Source organism: Mandrillus leucophaeus, unplaced genomic scaffold, assembly GCF_000951045.1.
Source record: "Mandrillus leucophaeus isolate KB7577 unplaced genomic scaffold, Mleu.le_1.0 Scaffold224, whole genome shotgun sequence".
Taxonomy (NCBI): Eukaryota; Metazoa; Chordata; class Mammalia; order Primates; family Cercopithecidae; genus Mandrillus; species Mandrillus leucophaeus.
This window is the reverse complement of record NW_012102299.1, coordinates 2,944,364-2,958,286: the sequence shown is the minus strand read 5'-3', so window position 1 is coordinate 2,958,286 and position 13,923 is coordinate 2,944,364. Positions and strand designations below refer to the sequence as shown.

At 35.3% G+C, this 13,923-nt stretch overlaps 1 protein-coding gene across 1 annotated transcript in view; it reads left to right on the top strand.

Annotated features, from left to right (window-relative positions):
• The window catches only part of CCDC50 (coiled-coil domain containing 50), a 45,876-nt gene extending 38,145 nt beyond the window's left edge, over nucleotides 1-7,731 (top strand). Inside the window, exons 11-12 of the mRNA XM_011981359.1 lie at nucleotides 4,901-5,007; nucleotides 7,231-7,731. Coding sequence (XP_011836749.1) covers nucleotides 4,901-5,007; nucleotides 7,231-7,250 — 127 coding nt within the window. The 3' untranslated portion in view covers nucleotides 7,251-7,731. The remainder of the gene's footprint in view (nucleotides 1-4,900; nucleotides 5,008-7,230) is intronic.
• The last annotated feature ends 6,192 nt before the right edge of the window (nucleotides 7,732-13,923 follow it).

Here is a 13,923-nt window from a genome sequence, read left to right as displayed (position 1 = left end):
GGTTTCATAGCCACACCGATGTGTGTGTGTGACATTTGTACATGCTCAAACTCCTTTCTTTCTGAGTCCCAGTGCCCTTGACAAAATCTTGAATCCTTGCAGACTGTCTAAATCCTGCTTGGCAGATAGGTGTGGCTATGGTGTACATACTTTCTGATTTATCTCAAACAGTCATGCATCATAGTTATGGAGCAGATGCTGTCTTTCTACCTCACATTGTCAACATTTAAGTCTCTGGGGAAGTAACCTCTTTTTTTTTTTTTTAATTGCTTTTTGTTACCTTTCAAAGGAAATCATGATTGGAATGTGAAGAACTGTTAAAAACAGGACAAAAAAGTAACACTAAATTTAACATTTTGAAAACTCTGAATTATTCAAATTTGAATTTTATTCTTGATTATTATTTATCAATTCTTACAACGTTTATTTCATTGAATAATTGACACTGTTGTTGCTACTCATGCCCACACTGAAGTTCCTAGACTTGTTTCCTTCAAGTGAATGTATTTAGTGTCCTTAAAAAGTCATCCTCTATTTTAAAACTCATTTGCTTTCAGAAGATAACCCTTCAGAAAATTACATTGGGTTTGTATTGCTCTGAGAACTATGGTGGCATATTCTGTCTAGTTATAGAAAATCTTTCTTTTGTAGCTTTTGGTTAAGCACACACCAAACATTTTTTTAGAACTCTGTAGGGTTAGTACATTCCCAAAGTATCCAAGTAAAAGAAGCAGCAGCTAATCTGTTCTCACTAAGTAAATACATCTGGATTATTATCCTTTTTTTTAGTCAAATGAATTTAAATCATCTTTAGGCTGATTCTGCGGTCTTCAAATCCTTGGTCTCTTTAGAATAGTAATACCATTGACAGCATATATGATGGAACAGTATTGGATGATTTCTTAAGAAAGTTTATTAAAGTCTGAAAATGAGTTTTTGGAATGTAATACATACTTCAGAAATATTTGGCATACTGAAAGAGTGAATAATCAAATGATCCTGTATTAAAAATGACTATTATAAGTGAATGAAAAGTGACTTACAGCTAGTAGAATTGAAATTTTTGTTTTTATCTTAGAGGAACATTTGTCTTTAAATGTCATTTTAGAAGGATTGTATATATGACAAAAAAAAGTAAGAATTTTATGAAACCTGTATTTTCATTATTGAACGTTAAAGCTTATATATCTTGCATATGTAGATACCTTGCACAACTAATATCAGAATGTATGCTTTCTGGTTAGAATCTGTGGTTTTCCTCTTTCACATTTAATCATGGTGGGAAAGTTTAGCTAGCTAGCTATACAGAAAGAGTTGGTTTCAAGGATTGAAAAACATGGCACTTCCTAGGTCAAGATGTTTATTACTGAAGTGTGGTAATAGTAGTAGTAGAGGAGAAACAAATTCTCATGTACAGTTTGTAATACTTATGGTCAACAATCCAACTTCTTTGTCTGTTACAGAATTTTCTACTCTTTGTGTATGTGTGTTTAACTTTTGTTATTATTTTTCAAAAATTGCCATTTTTATTTTAGATTCTGGGGATACATGTGTAGGTTTGTTACAAGGGTATATTGTGTGGTACTGAGGTTTGTAGTTTTGACTTTGTCAGCCAGATAGTGAACAGAGTACCCAGTAGGAAGTTTTTCAGCCCTTGCCTCCCTCCCTCCTTTTGGAGTTCCCAATGTCTATTATCCACATCTTTAAGTCCATGTGAACCCAGGATTTAGCTCCCACTTATAAGTAAGAACATGCAATATTTAGTTTTCTGTTTCTGTGTTAATTCACATAGAATAATGCCCTCCAGAAGCATCCATGTTGCAGCAAACGATATGATTTCGTTCTTTTTTATGGCTGTGTAGTGTTCTATAGTGTATATATACCACATTTTCTTTAATTAACTGTTGATGGGCATTTTGGTTGATTCCATGTCTTAGCTATTTGCCCAGCTAATTTTTGTATAGTTAGTAGAGACAGGGTTTCACCATCTTGGCAAAGCTGGTCTTAAATTCCTGACCTCAGGTGATCTGCCTGCCTTGGCCTCTCGAAGTGCTGGAATTACAGGCATGAGCCACCGTGCCTGACCTGGACATTTTAACAATGTAGATTCTTCCAACCCCATGAGCACAGAGTGCTTTTCCATTTATTTGTATCATCTATGATCTCCTACACTTGATAAACAACTTAAGCATAGTCTCAGGAAACAAAATCCATGTACAAAAATCAGTAGCATTTCTATATTCCAGTAAGGTTCAAGCTGAGAATCAAATCAAGAACTCAATCCCATCTACGATAACCACACACACAGAATACCTAGGAATACTTCTAACCAAGGAGGTGAAAGATCTCTATGAGGAGAACTACAGAACACTATTGAAAGAAGTTTTCTACTGTTTTTAAGGAAATAGAGGATCACTTAGCAATCTGAATTCTAACTCTTGTAACTGGAAAAAATTTCAGCCCGTGTTCCAAATTGTTTTAACTACAGGATTTGATAATGGTAATATTGTTACTCTACTTACATTTTTTCCTTAGGAAAAATAAATATTTTATAAATCTCATTTTATTCCTTAAGCATTCTTATGGATGTGAAATACATTTGTCTCCCATTTTTCATTTATCCAGTATTTATTGAGCATCCTAATAATTGCTCACACGTAATTGGGGTACACATCAGTCAACAAGAATGAACTCTGTCATGTTCTCATGAGTTTGTAATTTAAAACAATAATTATCCAAATAACTATTACGATTTGTTAAGTACTATGGATGAAAAGTACAAGATGATAAGAACATAGAGAGACATCCTGGTTTAAGTGTCTAGGAGGGTTTCTTAAATGAATTTTGAAGTGAATTATGAAGTATTTGGCTATATCACTAAGTTAAAGATGTAAATTATTTCATGAGAAAGATAGGAAACAGGCAGTCTTAATACAATAAACTGTACAACAAAGTGTTGGTTAATAAGATTTTTCTAACTTGGATATATATGCCCTTAACTTTAAAACAGTTGTCTCCGGTATAACAAAATAATTTGATGTAGGACTCCTGGCAGCAAGATTTGTTCTCTGTGTAACATGAAACTAAGCAGAACAGTATACTTAAGAGCACTGAAGCCATTCTAGATTGATTTGTTTATCCTTACATGGACATGCTAGAAAACTTCTGGGCATCCTGTGCTTTGTTTCATAACTTTAGCATGCTTTTCCGTGATGATGAGTTGATGGTGAGGCAATAATCATGGATTGTTTTTGTGAGTCCCGCTCAACTTCTGTTTCCTGATTTTTGACTGCCTAATGACATTAATAAAAGAGAGAGCAACAGACTGGGTCACTCTAACTACTAACTCTGTTTTCTTGGGCCTGAGTCACTTCTGAAGCCACTTGTTTGCTTTTTGAAGCTAAGTTCTTTAATCCTAGAGTCAGATTGATTTGTGTCAATTTTTCTACCAAGTCTTACATTGTTTTTTAAAGATAAGTGTTATAAATATCAGGTATTGAAGAAAAACACTATTTAATTTCCAATATTTGTAAACAAATGATTTAAAAATAAAAATTAGAAAAATGTATTATTCACTGTTTCCATTACTTATATGTATACAACAAATGCATGAAATGATATTTGAAAGTATAAGTATAGATACTTATGAAAGTATACTTATGAAAATATACAAATGCGTATATATAAATACACATATATACATATAGTCTTGTATACAGATGATGCTGCTCCTGATAAAAATACACACGTATGTAGTAGAGCATACTAGAGTAGTTAAGAACACTGGTTTTGAAATCCAGTTGAGTTTGAGGCCTGGGTGTGCCACTTAACAGCTGTGTGAACATGGACAGATTATTTACCTCATCTAACCTAATCTGACTCTAAAATATGTATGTGATAGTTAGCATGTAGACTTGTCCTGAAAGTTAATTGAGATAATCTATGTAGAACCTGTAGCATAGTCCTCAGCACATATACCAGTTTATATCCCATGCTGACCTCTTCTGGATGCTGAATACCCAGGGAAAGATTTATTGCTTGAGGACAAGATAAAAAATTTGAAAACACTTGCTTTTATTTTTACATGACAGAGCCCGTTGTACCAAACCAATTTTAACTTTACAAACCTCAGAATACTTATGGCTTCTAGATTTTACATATAAATATACATAATGGCCTACAGTATGGTTATATATTTGATAAATCTTAATCTGGTGCCATCCTTTAGTGCAAACTTTGAGTACACCTTTGGGAAATAAAGAATGAGAGGTTTTCTGCTTCAGTGCCACATGTTTGCATAAATCTATGTTAAGTAATTAATAAAAAGTTTAGTAAAAATTTTATTTTATTTTTTATTTTGTTTACAAGTGTATTACATAGAAGTTGCAAATATATTAAGATCTGTTTTGCCACCTAGTGGATAAAGGAACTTTGATCATGAAATTCTGTTTCTGTTTCCTCCCTCCTTTCTGCCTCCTACCCTTCCCTCTTCTCTTTTTTTTCCTTTCCTTTCCTTCCTTGACTTTATTATTTTCTTCTTTTCTGTTCTTTATTCTCTTATTTTTTCTTTGACTTGGGAAGATGCACCAAAACAAAGTTTATTTCTTATAAATGGCAGTGGTCACATCATACTAATCTTTGTTTATCTAGCACAGTTCCTAACATGTGTCAGTTGTTGAGGAGATACTTGTTTTTATTGAATTATGACATCAAAACAAAGGAACGGGAAGATAAATCATTTATTCAAGGCCATGCAACTGTCCAAGAACTACAGTGTGAATTCTGAAGCATTTTGGCTTTTGATTTCGCGAGAAAATGTTTTTACCTTTCAATCCAATGAGAGGTGGAGTTATAGTAAGCGTTACTTAGAATGCCCCTTTAAATTTCGGCTTTCTTTTAGGCCACCACCACCTATCGTGACAGATGGTGAAGATTTGGATTACACTCATTTTACAAACCAGCAGAGTTCCACACGGCATTTCTCAAAATCAGAGTCCTCTCATAAAGGTAAGAAGAGTGTGTATGGTCAAGTTTAGAATCTTTTTTTAAAAAACTATAAGCCTCACGTTGTAGTGGAAAAATCAAATTCTGTGTTCCACTAGAGTGCAAAAATAAGTTATTCTCTCAGCACATTGCTGTAGCACTCCTCATTTATTAAAACAGTAACAAGACAAAAAGCAGAAAACAGAACGCTCTAAATTGTATGTAAGATATTCTGTTTATTTACATTTTCCTCTGGAAGCTTTCATCAGATTCACTGTTTTTTTGAGACAAGAGTCTCACTCTGTCCCCGACGCTGGAACGCAGTGGCGTGGCCTCAGCTCACCGCAGCCCCCACCGCCTGGGCTCAAGTCATCCTTCCATCTCAGCCTCCCAGGGAGCTGGGGTTACAGGCGTGTGACACTGTGCTCGGCTAATTTCTGGTTTTGTTTTTGGTAGGGATGAGGTTTTACCATGTCACCCCAGACTAGACTCAAGTAATCCCTCTGCCTTGGCCTCCCGAAGTGCTGGGATTACAGGCATGAGCCACCGCACCCAGCCCTTTCATCAGATTCTTAAAGGGTGATGGTGACCTCCATTTAGATCTGCAGGACTGCATTTTCTAGAGTGGCTCTTGTTTCCTATCTGCCCATGACTCTTATTAATTAGATTTAAAATATGCATGCACAACTCCCACGTAACTTTTATGCAAAAGAAAAATGGAACAAAGCATAAAGAAAAAATAGGGATCTCTAAACTGGATGAAACCTTTAAAATGTGTTACCAGAAAGGGGTCCCGGTTCAGATTCCAAGAGAAGGTTCTTGGATCTCGTGTAAGAAAGAGTTCTAGGGGAATCCATAGAGTAAACTGGTAGAAGCAAGTTTATGAAGAAAGTAAAGGAATAAAGAATGGCTGCTCCATAGGCAGAGCAGCAGTGTGGGCTGCTGGTTGCCCATTTTTATGGTTATTTGATTATATGCTGATTAATACAAGGGGTGTATTATTCAGGAGTTTTCTGGGAAAGGGGTGGGCAAATCCTGGAACTGAGGGTTCTTTCCCTTTATAGACCTTATAGGGTAACTTCTGATGTTCCCGTGGCATCTGTAACCTGTCATGGCTCTGGTGGGAGTGTCTTTTAGCATGCTAATGCATTATAGTTAGCTTATAATGAGCAGTGAGGACAACCCAAGTTCAAATTTGTCACCGTCTTGGTTTTGGCCAGCTTCTTTACCACAGCCTATTTTATCAGCAAAGTCTTTATTACCTGTGTCTTGTGCTGACCCCGTATCTCATCCTGTGACCTAGAATGTCTGACCTCCTAGGAATGCAGTCCAGCAGGTCTCAGCCTTATTTTATCCAGCCGCTGTTAAAGATGGAGTTGCTCTGGTTCAGATGCCTCTGACAGACGAACAGTTGGGTTATATTTGCTCTTGCAAGGATCTGGGTTCACTTAGGTACATATTTATGAGAGTTGTAAAATGAAATGCTGAAAGAGATAGTTTCTTATATTGATTTCCTCCTCTACAAAATGGAGGCAGTCTAAATGGAAAGTGTCAGAGTTGTCAGGATCATGAAAGATTACATATGTAAAAGAAGTTTGCAGAGTGCAGTAGACTTTGCAAATATATTAGATCTCATTAATTGATGCGTTTTTTGGTTAGGATTTTTGAAGACTTAGGTGATACTGTTATTATTTATTTCTAAGTCTAATAATAATGTCCCAAAATGTCTTTAAATTACATTTTCTGCTGTTATTTAAAAATACCATTGCAAAAATGACACTCTAGAATACTTAAATCAGAATCTCTGGATGGAGGTTGTCCAGCATTGGCATTTTTAAGAAAGCTTCCCTCCCCACCATTCTGACTTGCATCCCATACTGAGAAGAAGATAAAAGGCATTATTTTAAAAATAAGGTTAGTTGGACATTATAAACATCTTCATCAAAACATCCCACCTCAGCTTCCATCAGTTGGTGGCATTTTCACTGTTCCCGATTTAACAAAGTAGCTCGTATTTTTCTCAAACTACATGTATCACCTTTTGAGGGGGACCTTACTGTCGTAGACGTACATTTGATGCATAATACTGAACTAACACATTGATTCTGTATATACGTCACAATCAAGAATAAAGTACCATTTGAAATGTATAGAAATAAAGTTATTTTACTTGGGCAGGGAGAAAAAGCTGTCTGAGTTTCAAAGGTTTTTCCTTAACTGTGTTTCCTTTTTTCTTCCCCTCCCCAGGTTTTCATTACAAGCATTAAAAACCTAGGAATCTGCCTTGAAAATGGACTCACTATAGCAAATATTACTGGGTGATACAGAATGAATTCTACACTTATTTTTTTCTCCTGTGTTTGCATTCCTGGGATTTATCCTCAAGTGTATTTCTGACCATAAATAATTTTTAATTCATTTCAAATATTTTGGTTATTTGTAATCACTTGGGCAGTATAAGAAAATGTAGCTTCTGAATATTGGCCACCTCTATGCTGCATATATCTAAGAGCTCTGTAAACTGCCATTTTGTTAGGTAAGGAATTTGGTATCTAGGGAGTAGGCCTTAATTAGCAATTCAGATTTTATGGAGATAAATGATTAAAGTAAAACAATGTTTGGATGCAACACAGAATAAAAGAATATAAGAAATAGCTTTTTGTTGCATTAGTGTATGATATTTTGAAGGAGAGAGGCTTTGCTTTTTGTATTCTTTAGGAAAAGAAAATCACTACCATAAAGTATTTTCAAAAAAGAAACTCTTGAAGCAATTGAAATATGTTATTCTGACTAGATGGACTATAGAGGTTTTGCATATTCCTTCTCACCCTCCTGGGGAGATTGGCCTAGATAGCATTCTTTAACAGTTACTCAGCTTTTGACTCAGTAGCAAGGCTTTCCGAAGCCCCTGGGCAATGGACCATTTATTGGTATTTATTGGCAAAAATTTAGTTCTCTGAAATTTTAACTCAGATATATGAAAATCTTTGTATTCCATCTCTTGTTTCTGATTTACTTGTAGAGCCAAGGAAATGGAATTGAAAGATGATTGCATAAGTAATGATGCCATCCTCTGGCTGTAGACTGAGGTTTTCCTCTTGCTTAAAGTCATATCTGTATTTGTTGATAACCTCTCAATGATGTTGTGTTTACATACCAATAATTAGATTAATTCAACTTGAAGTTGAATTTGATAAAGTGGTTATTTATCCAAGTTTTTTTTTTTTTTTGAGGTGGAGTCTCACCCTGTCACCCAGGGTGGAGTGCAGTGGTGCAATCTTGACTCAGTGCAACCTCCACCTCCCGGGCTTGAGCAATTCCCCTGCCTCAGCCTCCGGAGTAGCTGAGATTACAGGTGTGTGCCACCACGCACAGCTAATTTTTGTATTTTTAGTAGAGAGGGGGTTTCACCATGTTGGCCAGGCTGGTCTCGAACTCCTGACCTCAAGTGATCCACCTGCCTCGGCCTCCCAAAGTGCCGGGATTACAGGTATAAGCCACTGCATCCAGCCAGCCAAGTATTTGGTTTTAAACATTAGTATTCCTTTGTTCAAGGGATTGTATTTTGTACAAGACCTTCAAGCCCCTCTTCAAGAAATTGAGTCTTTGTGTAGCTGCTGACCTTACTGCCATATTTATTTTCCCATACTGCTTAGCTGACAAATGGCAATCAAGCTCACTTGTACTCCCTCTCTCTCTCTCCCCCACCTTCATATATAACTTGACTTGCTATTATTTTTCATTGTGTAAATCTGAAATTCTTGGCATTTCAATATGGAGTTTGTTTAGGAAAGAAATATATAGGTCACTAGAGAAAAATGTTAATTTTTTTCCTACTGGAAATTGCCTTCTGTTTGCCTTATCTTTGCAGATAGTCTTTAAAGTTGGACAATATTCAAGCAGCTCATTTTGAGAAAGATTTGTAGTTTCATAAAGTTTGTGTATTACAGGAATTTAAGTAAAATCATCTGAATTAAGTGTTGGGCAAATGTTAATCAGAAAGATAATCTGCATCCCTTCGTTACATAGTTATTTTGGAGAAATGGAGGAAAAGGAAAATAACAGGACTTTTTATAGCTATGATAAGAAAAACCTCCATTTAAATAAGGAAGTTGGAGACAAAATGGAAGGTCCTGGCCTTAAGTCAAATTCCAGATAATGGTTTCAATATCCAAAGCTTAGGCCTTGTTTACTTATAGTAATGCTATATTTTTCTTTATCTGCCCTGTGATTTTGTTTCGTGTCCTTCAAAGTTTTTTTATTGTAATTTTAAAGGAAAAAACAGTGTATTTTTATTTGATAACTAGGCAAAATCATTTGCCATTTTTTATTTCATAAATATTTATTTTTCTATCTCATACAGTGATCAGTTTTACTTTAAAAATTCTGCATTTCTCTTGCCTCTCATGTACTTCATCCAGTTATTTATTATTGTAAAATGTTAACTGGAGGTACTTTATTCAAAAAAATTTCATACCACTTAACACTTCCCCGGAATGGTAGTGTTTCAGCTGTCTTAGTAAGTGACCAAAGGTGGTATTTCCCTTGTGATAGCTAATTCAACATCTTTATTGAAAATTTGTTACTTTTTTTAAAGGTTTTTAAAAGATTACAATTTTAAAATATTTTATGTTTATTTTATTTTTGTGTAAAGCAAACACTTTTTAAATAATATCAGAGTAATTATTACCCTATGAATAAGGAGATAGAAATGCAATTCAGTCAGTTAAATCCTCTTACTCATTCTCATTCAAATAATGTAATAATGTTTGAGACTATAGAAGCAACTCGTGTATTTTAATGAACTGCCAGACACTTTTCACTGTGTTCTCTGCTTTTTACTTGGTCATTTTTATATAAATGTGGAAGCATTTATTTTTGTTGTTATTGTTCCTGCTGCAAGAACACGTGCAGTTTAATTTTTAGGCCCACAATGTATTATGCTTTAATGTTGTTATGTAAACTAATACTTCTGGCCTTGGAAAAACTTTCTGTTTCTGTATCTTTGTCCTTTGGAGGCCAGGCCTCATTAACACCTGTATTGTTGAATGAGCACAATATGTTATGGAGCCTTATCATAAGGCTGCTTGACATAGACACCCACTCTCCTCCACATTTTATAAATCATTGTTTGGAAGTAAAGTTAGGTGAGAGTCAAATTAAATGTTTTGACTTGAAAAATATTTGACTTTTGCATTCAAACCACTGTTAGACATATGTATTTTATTAGACATAAGTATTTTATTTTGGGACTGGACAGTTGCTTTACATATATTTAAAGGAACATTGTGATTTTCAGAAAGTGGCTTTGCATACTATTGAATTGCTATTTCCCAAGTTACTTTACAACCACCAGCAGCATACCAATAAGTTACAAAAACAGAAAATGAAAATTAACCCTAGGTGTTCTGATGATAGAGAAGTAGCTGAATTAGAAAAGAAAGATCTGGATAGATGCTCTTAGGAGGAAAACCTTTTTAGAATGGCAATGACTGCTTGGATCTAGGTCAACAGATTCCAAAATGTGTGACCTTGTGTTTGTGTTTACTGAACTCACTCTAGAAAATTCTGGACCCAATTCATTAACCCTCCTTTTCTTTAATGTGTACTGAAGCTGAGCTGGATGATGAGGGAATTCATTGCTGACTGTTGCTCATCACTTTCCCTCAAAGTCAGAACTTTTCAGTATAAAAATAATTAGCTTTTAACTGATTATTAATTTTCTTTAGTACTGTGAAAACTTGTCTGAAATTCGTGTTGTGCCAGATTGGAAATACCTACTGTAATATGGTGCATTCATTTTACCCCATAAGTGGTTAACATTTTAGGTCCTAGATTTTTAATGTCCTGTCTTTGTGTAAACATCACTTTGGGGAATACCGAGATGATTCATTATTCAGTGATTATTTTCTTGAAAGATAACTATGATGATTGGCTGTAAAATCTTCAGCCTAATAAAGGAGTGAGATCTCTGTGTAAACAGCTTTCTGAAGGACTGATAATAGAATAGAACTTGTAGCCAAAGGCTTTTTCCCTTTTGAGAAGACGGTATTTGTGTAGGGAGTGCTAAGGTAGACTTCATTGTATATCGAGTGCCATATTCTGATGCAACAATCATAACAAAATCAAAAGCTCATGCTTCAGCAAAAAGGAAAAAAGATCTTTAAATTACTTTGTCTGTTACTGCTCATAAAGAACTATATAAAATGGTCCCATTTTCTCATTTCTGGTGGTGCCTGTGAGTCTGAAAGCCATATCTGCTTATCTTACTGTTGATAGAATGCTTTTTTCTTTTTAGCCCATGGTAAGTAATATGGGCAGGTAGAAGCAAACTGGAGACTGTCCTGTTAATGCTGCATGGGGCACAGTGTCATTCAAATTATTGGTGGAAGAATCTCTTTTATCCATGGTGAGAGGTAAGAATATTAAAGGAAAGAGTCAGGATATTGTTGCTTCTGGTATTTAACAACTGTCATTAGAAATGCTGAAATTTAATTCTAGAGAAGTCAAGAAAGAAGGAGTAAACTGAGAAAATCTCACTCCTGCCAGTAACTTTTACAATGAGACCTGCACTTTATGCCAGCGCTGTTTGTGAGGAGCAGTACTGCCTTAAATTAGTTTGACTCTGACCGATGTCAGTGTACGTTACTTCCTTTATGTGACTGACAGTCAACTTTCCATTGAGATCTAACATTCACAGATGATCCCCAAGCATCCTTGTCATCAGAAGCTTTGGACCTTTTCTGCCACTGACTTATGGCTGATCTGTAACACAATAAATACATAATTTTATTTCATGTTGTCTGTCAACCTCTGAATAAACAGTGGCATGACCAAAAAGACTGGTAGAAGGAGAGAGAATTTCCTGGCCAAATCCTTCATACCAGGTGGCCACTTCTTGAGTAATTGAGAGTTGACTGTCTTCTATGGTGACGATATAGAAGATACTTCCAAAGGTTCTGTTATGCAGTGAAGACATTCAGATTATTTGTAAGAATTTCACCAACACCCTTGTGTATTGAAGTGCTTAACCATTAACAGAAAAAAAGGAGAAAACCAAAACAGAGACATTTACTTGAAATGGAAGATTTGCTAATGTGAAGAGTGTTTCTATTTTATTACTTTTAAGAGAAAAGCAGGAAAACTTTTGCTGTGATAAGAAAGACACCAGAGTGGTGATTCTATTTGATACCACAAGCTAACACAATCATGTGAGTACTCATGTTGAGTTGTAGAAATATGTGGCTCTAAAAACCATTCTCTTTCCCTTACATATACATATGTGAACACTGCCTAGTAACATTTTAATAGGTTTAAGATGCATTTGTACATTCTCAGCAAACTACAAAATGTTTTTTCTCTTTTTGAGTAACTTCATAGCATAGGGAACCAGCACTGTGCAGGTTTCAGCATTTCAGATAAGGACAGAATTAATTGTGTAACTTAGTGCCCTGTTACTCATTGCTGAGGTTCCTATATAAAGAACAGAAAAATTGAAAGATGGGTTTGAGCAACATTTTCTTCACAAAAGATCAAGGAGTAAGAACAAGTAAGGGAAGACAGCTAAGAGAACATACTATGACATACAGAATTGGGATAAATTTTTGTCGTGCTGGATTTCAGGCTATAATTGCTAAAATAATTTCTAGCTATTAAATTTGGCGACAGGGTTTTTGACATCAGAATTTTTGTACTTCTGGTCAAATTGGCCTTGGAATTCCCTATGGTCTCTAATTTCAGCTCTTGCTGTAAACTGCAAGCCAAATGCTGTTTCTCAGAAAGAGCTGTATTTTTCTTTTCTTACAGGCAACCCAGTACTTATTTCATAAAGTGTTATAAATATTGAGAGGATACACTGGGGAGATAGAATATAAAAGTGATGCTCCAAAATGAGAATTCTCTGTAATGGGGTTTTCCCTAAGAAGAATCCATCCCAGCACCTATTTTGAAAAGGTGCTGAATTAAAAAGTACAAGAGTTTGCTCATATAAATCAAGTTGCTCAGGAAATCTGAGGTGATGCTGTCATTTGTCTCATAATTTAGAAAAGTGATCTCTTGAGAGAGAGACTACACGTTGCCTGGGCACTTTCAGATTCTTTAGTTAAAGTGCCGCTTTGATATTTGGAATGTGGATATGTTTATAAAACAAATGGATTGTTATTCCAAATGCTCATGGATTTATAACCAAGTCCCAGAAGAATATGCAGCTTTGAAATAGTTATTTCATGGAATTGAACAGAACCTTGATGGAATATAGTTGCCTGTGTGAGGACAGAAAACAAAGAGACTGCCTCAAACTACATGCCTATCTAGACATTAAGTGAAACTGTGAGGGGCATTTTGTGGATGCCTTAAAGGTGACCAGTGGTGGGTTCTGATGGGAATATACACACCCATCTGGACTAGGCCAATGGAAGCAGAGTCTCTTTCAGTTCACCTCCATACAGCAGAAGTTGTTCCTGCTCATGACCTCATTGAGGAAAATGAGAATTGTGGTGCTGGTGACTTTCATGTGTCTTGGGAGGTTCAGGTGTTCAACATCGTTAAGGCACTCCCAAAACGCAAACCTCCTCTTTTAAATGCCAATTGTACATCTACATTAATTCATCTATGCAAGCTTGTGTTTTCATGGTTTGTTTTTTACACGATATTTCTCATTGGGTTCTTTAAACATCAAGTTTAATATTGATATTATGAATAATTTTTAAACCAAAGTATTCTCTAAGTCTTTGTGCTTTGTTTTCCTGGATGGTTTGATCAAGGTAAACATCAATCTTGTCCTTCTCTCTTAATAAAGTCATCCATTTGTTAAGTCAGTGGTTTCTGTCTCATGTTTTTGTTGTTTCTTTAGAACATTCAGGGAAAGTTACGTAAATAGCAATCATAAGTATTATTATGATTGTTATTTTTTACAAAATGACCCTAATAGGTCTGTTTAAT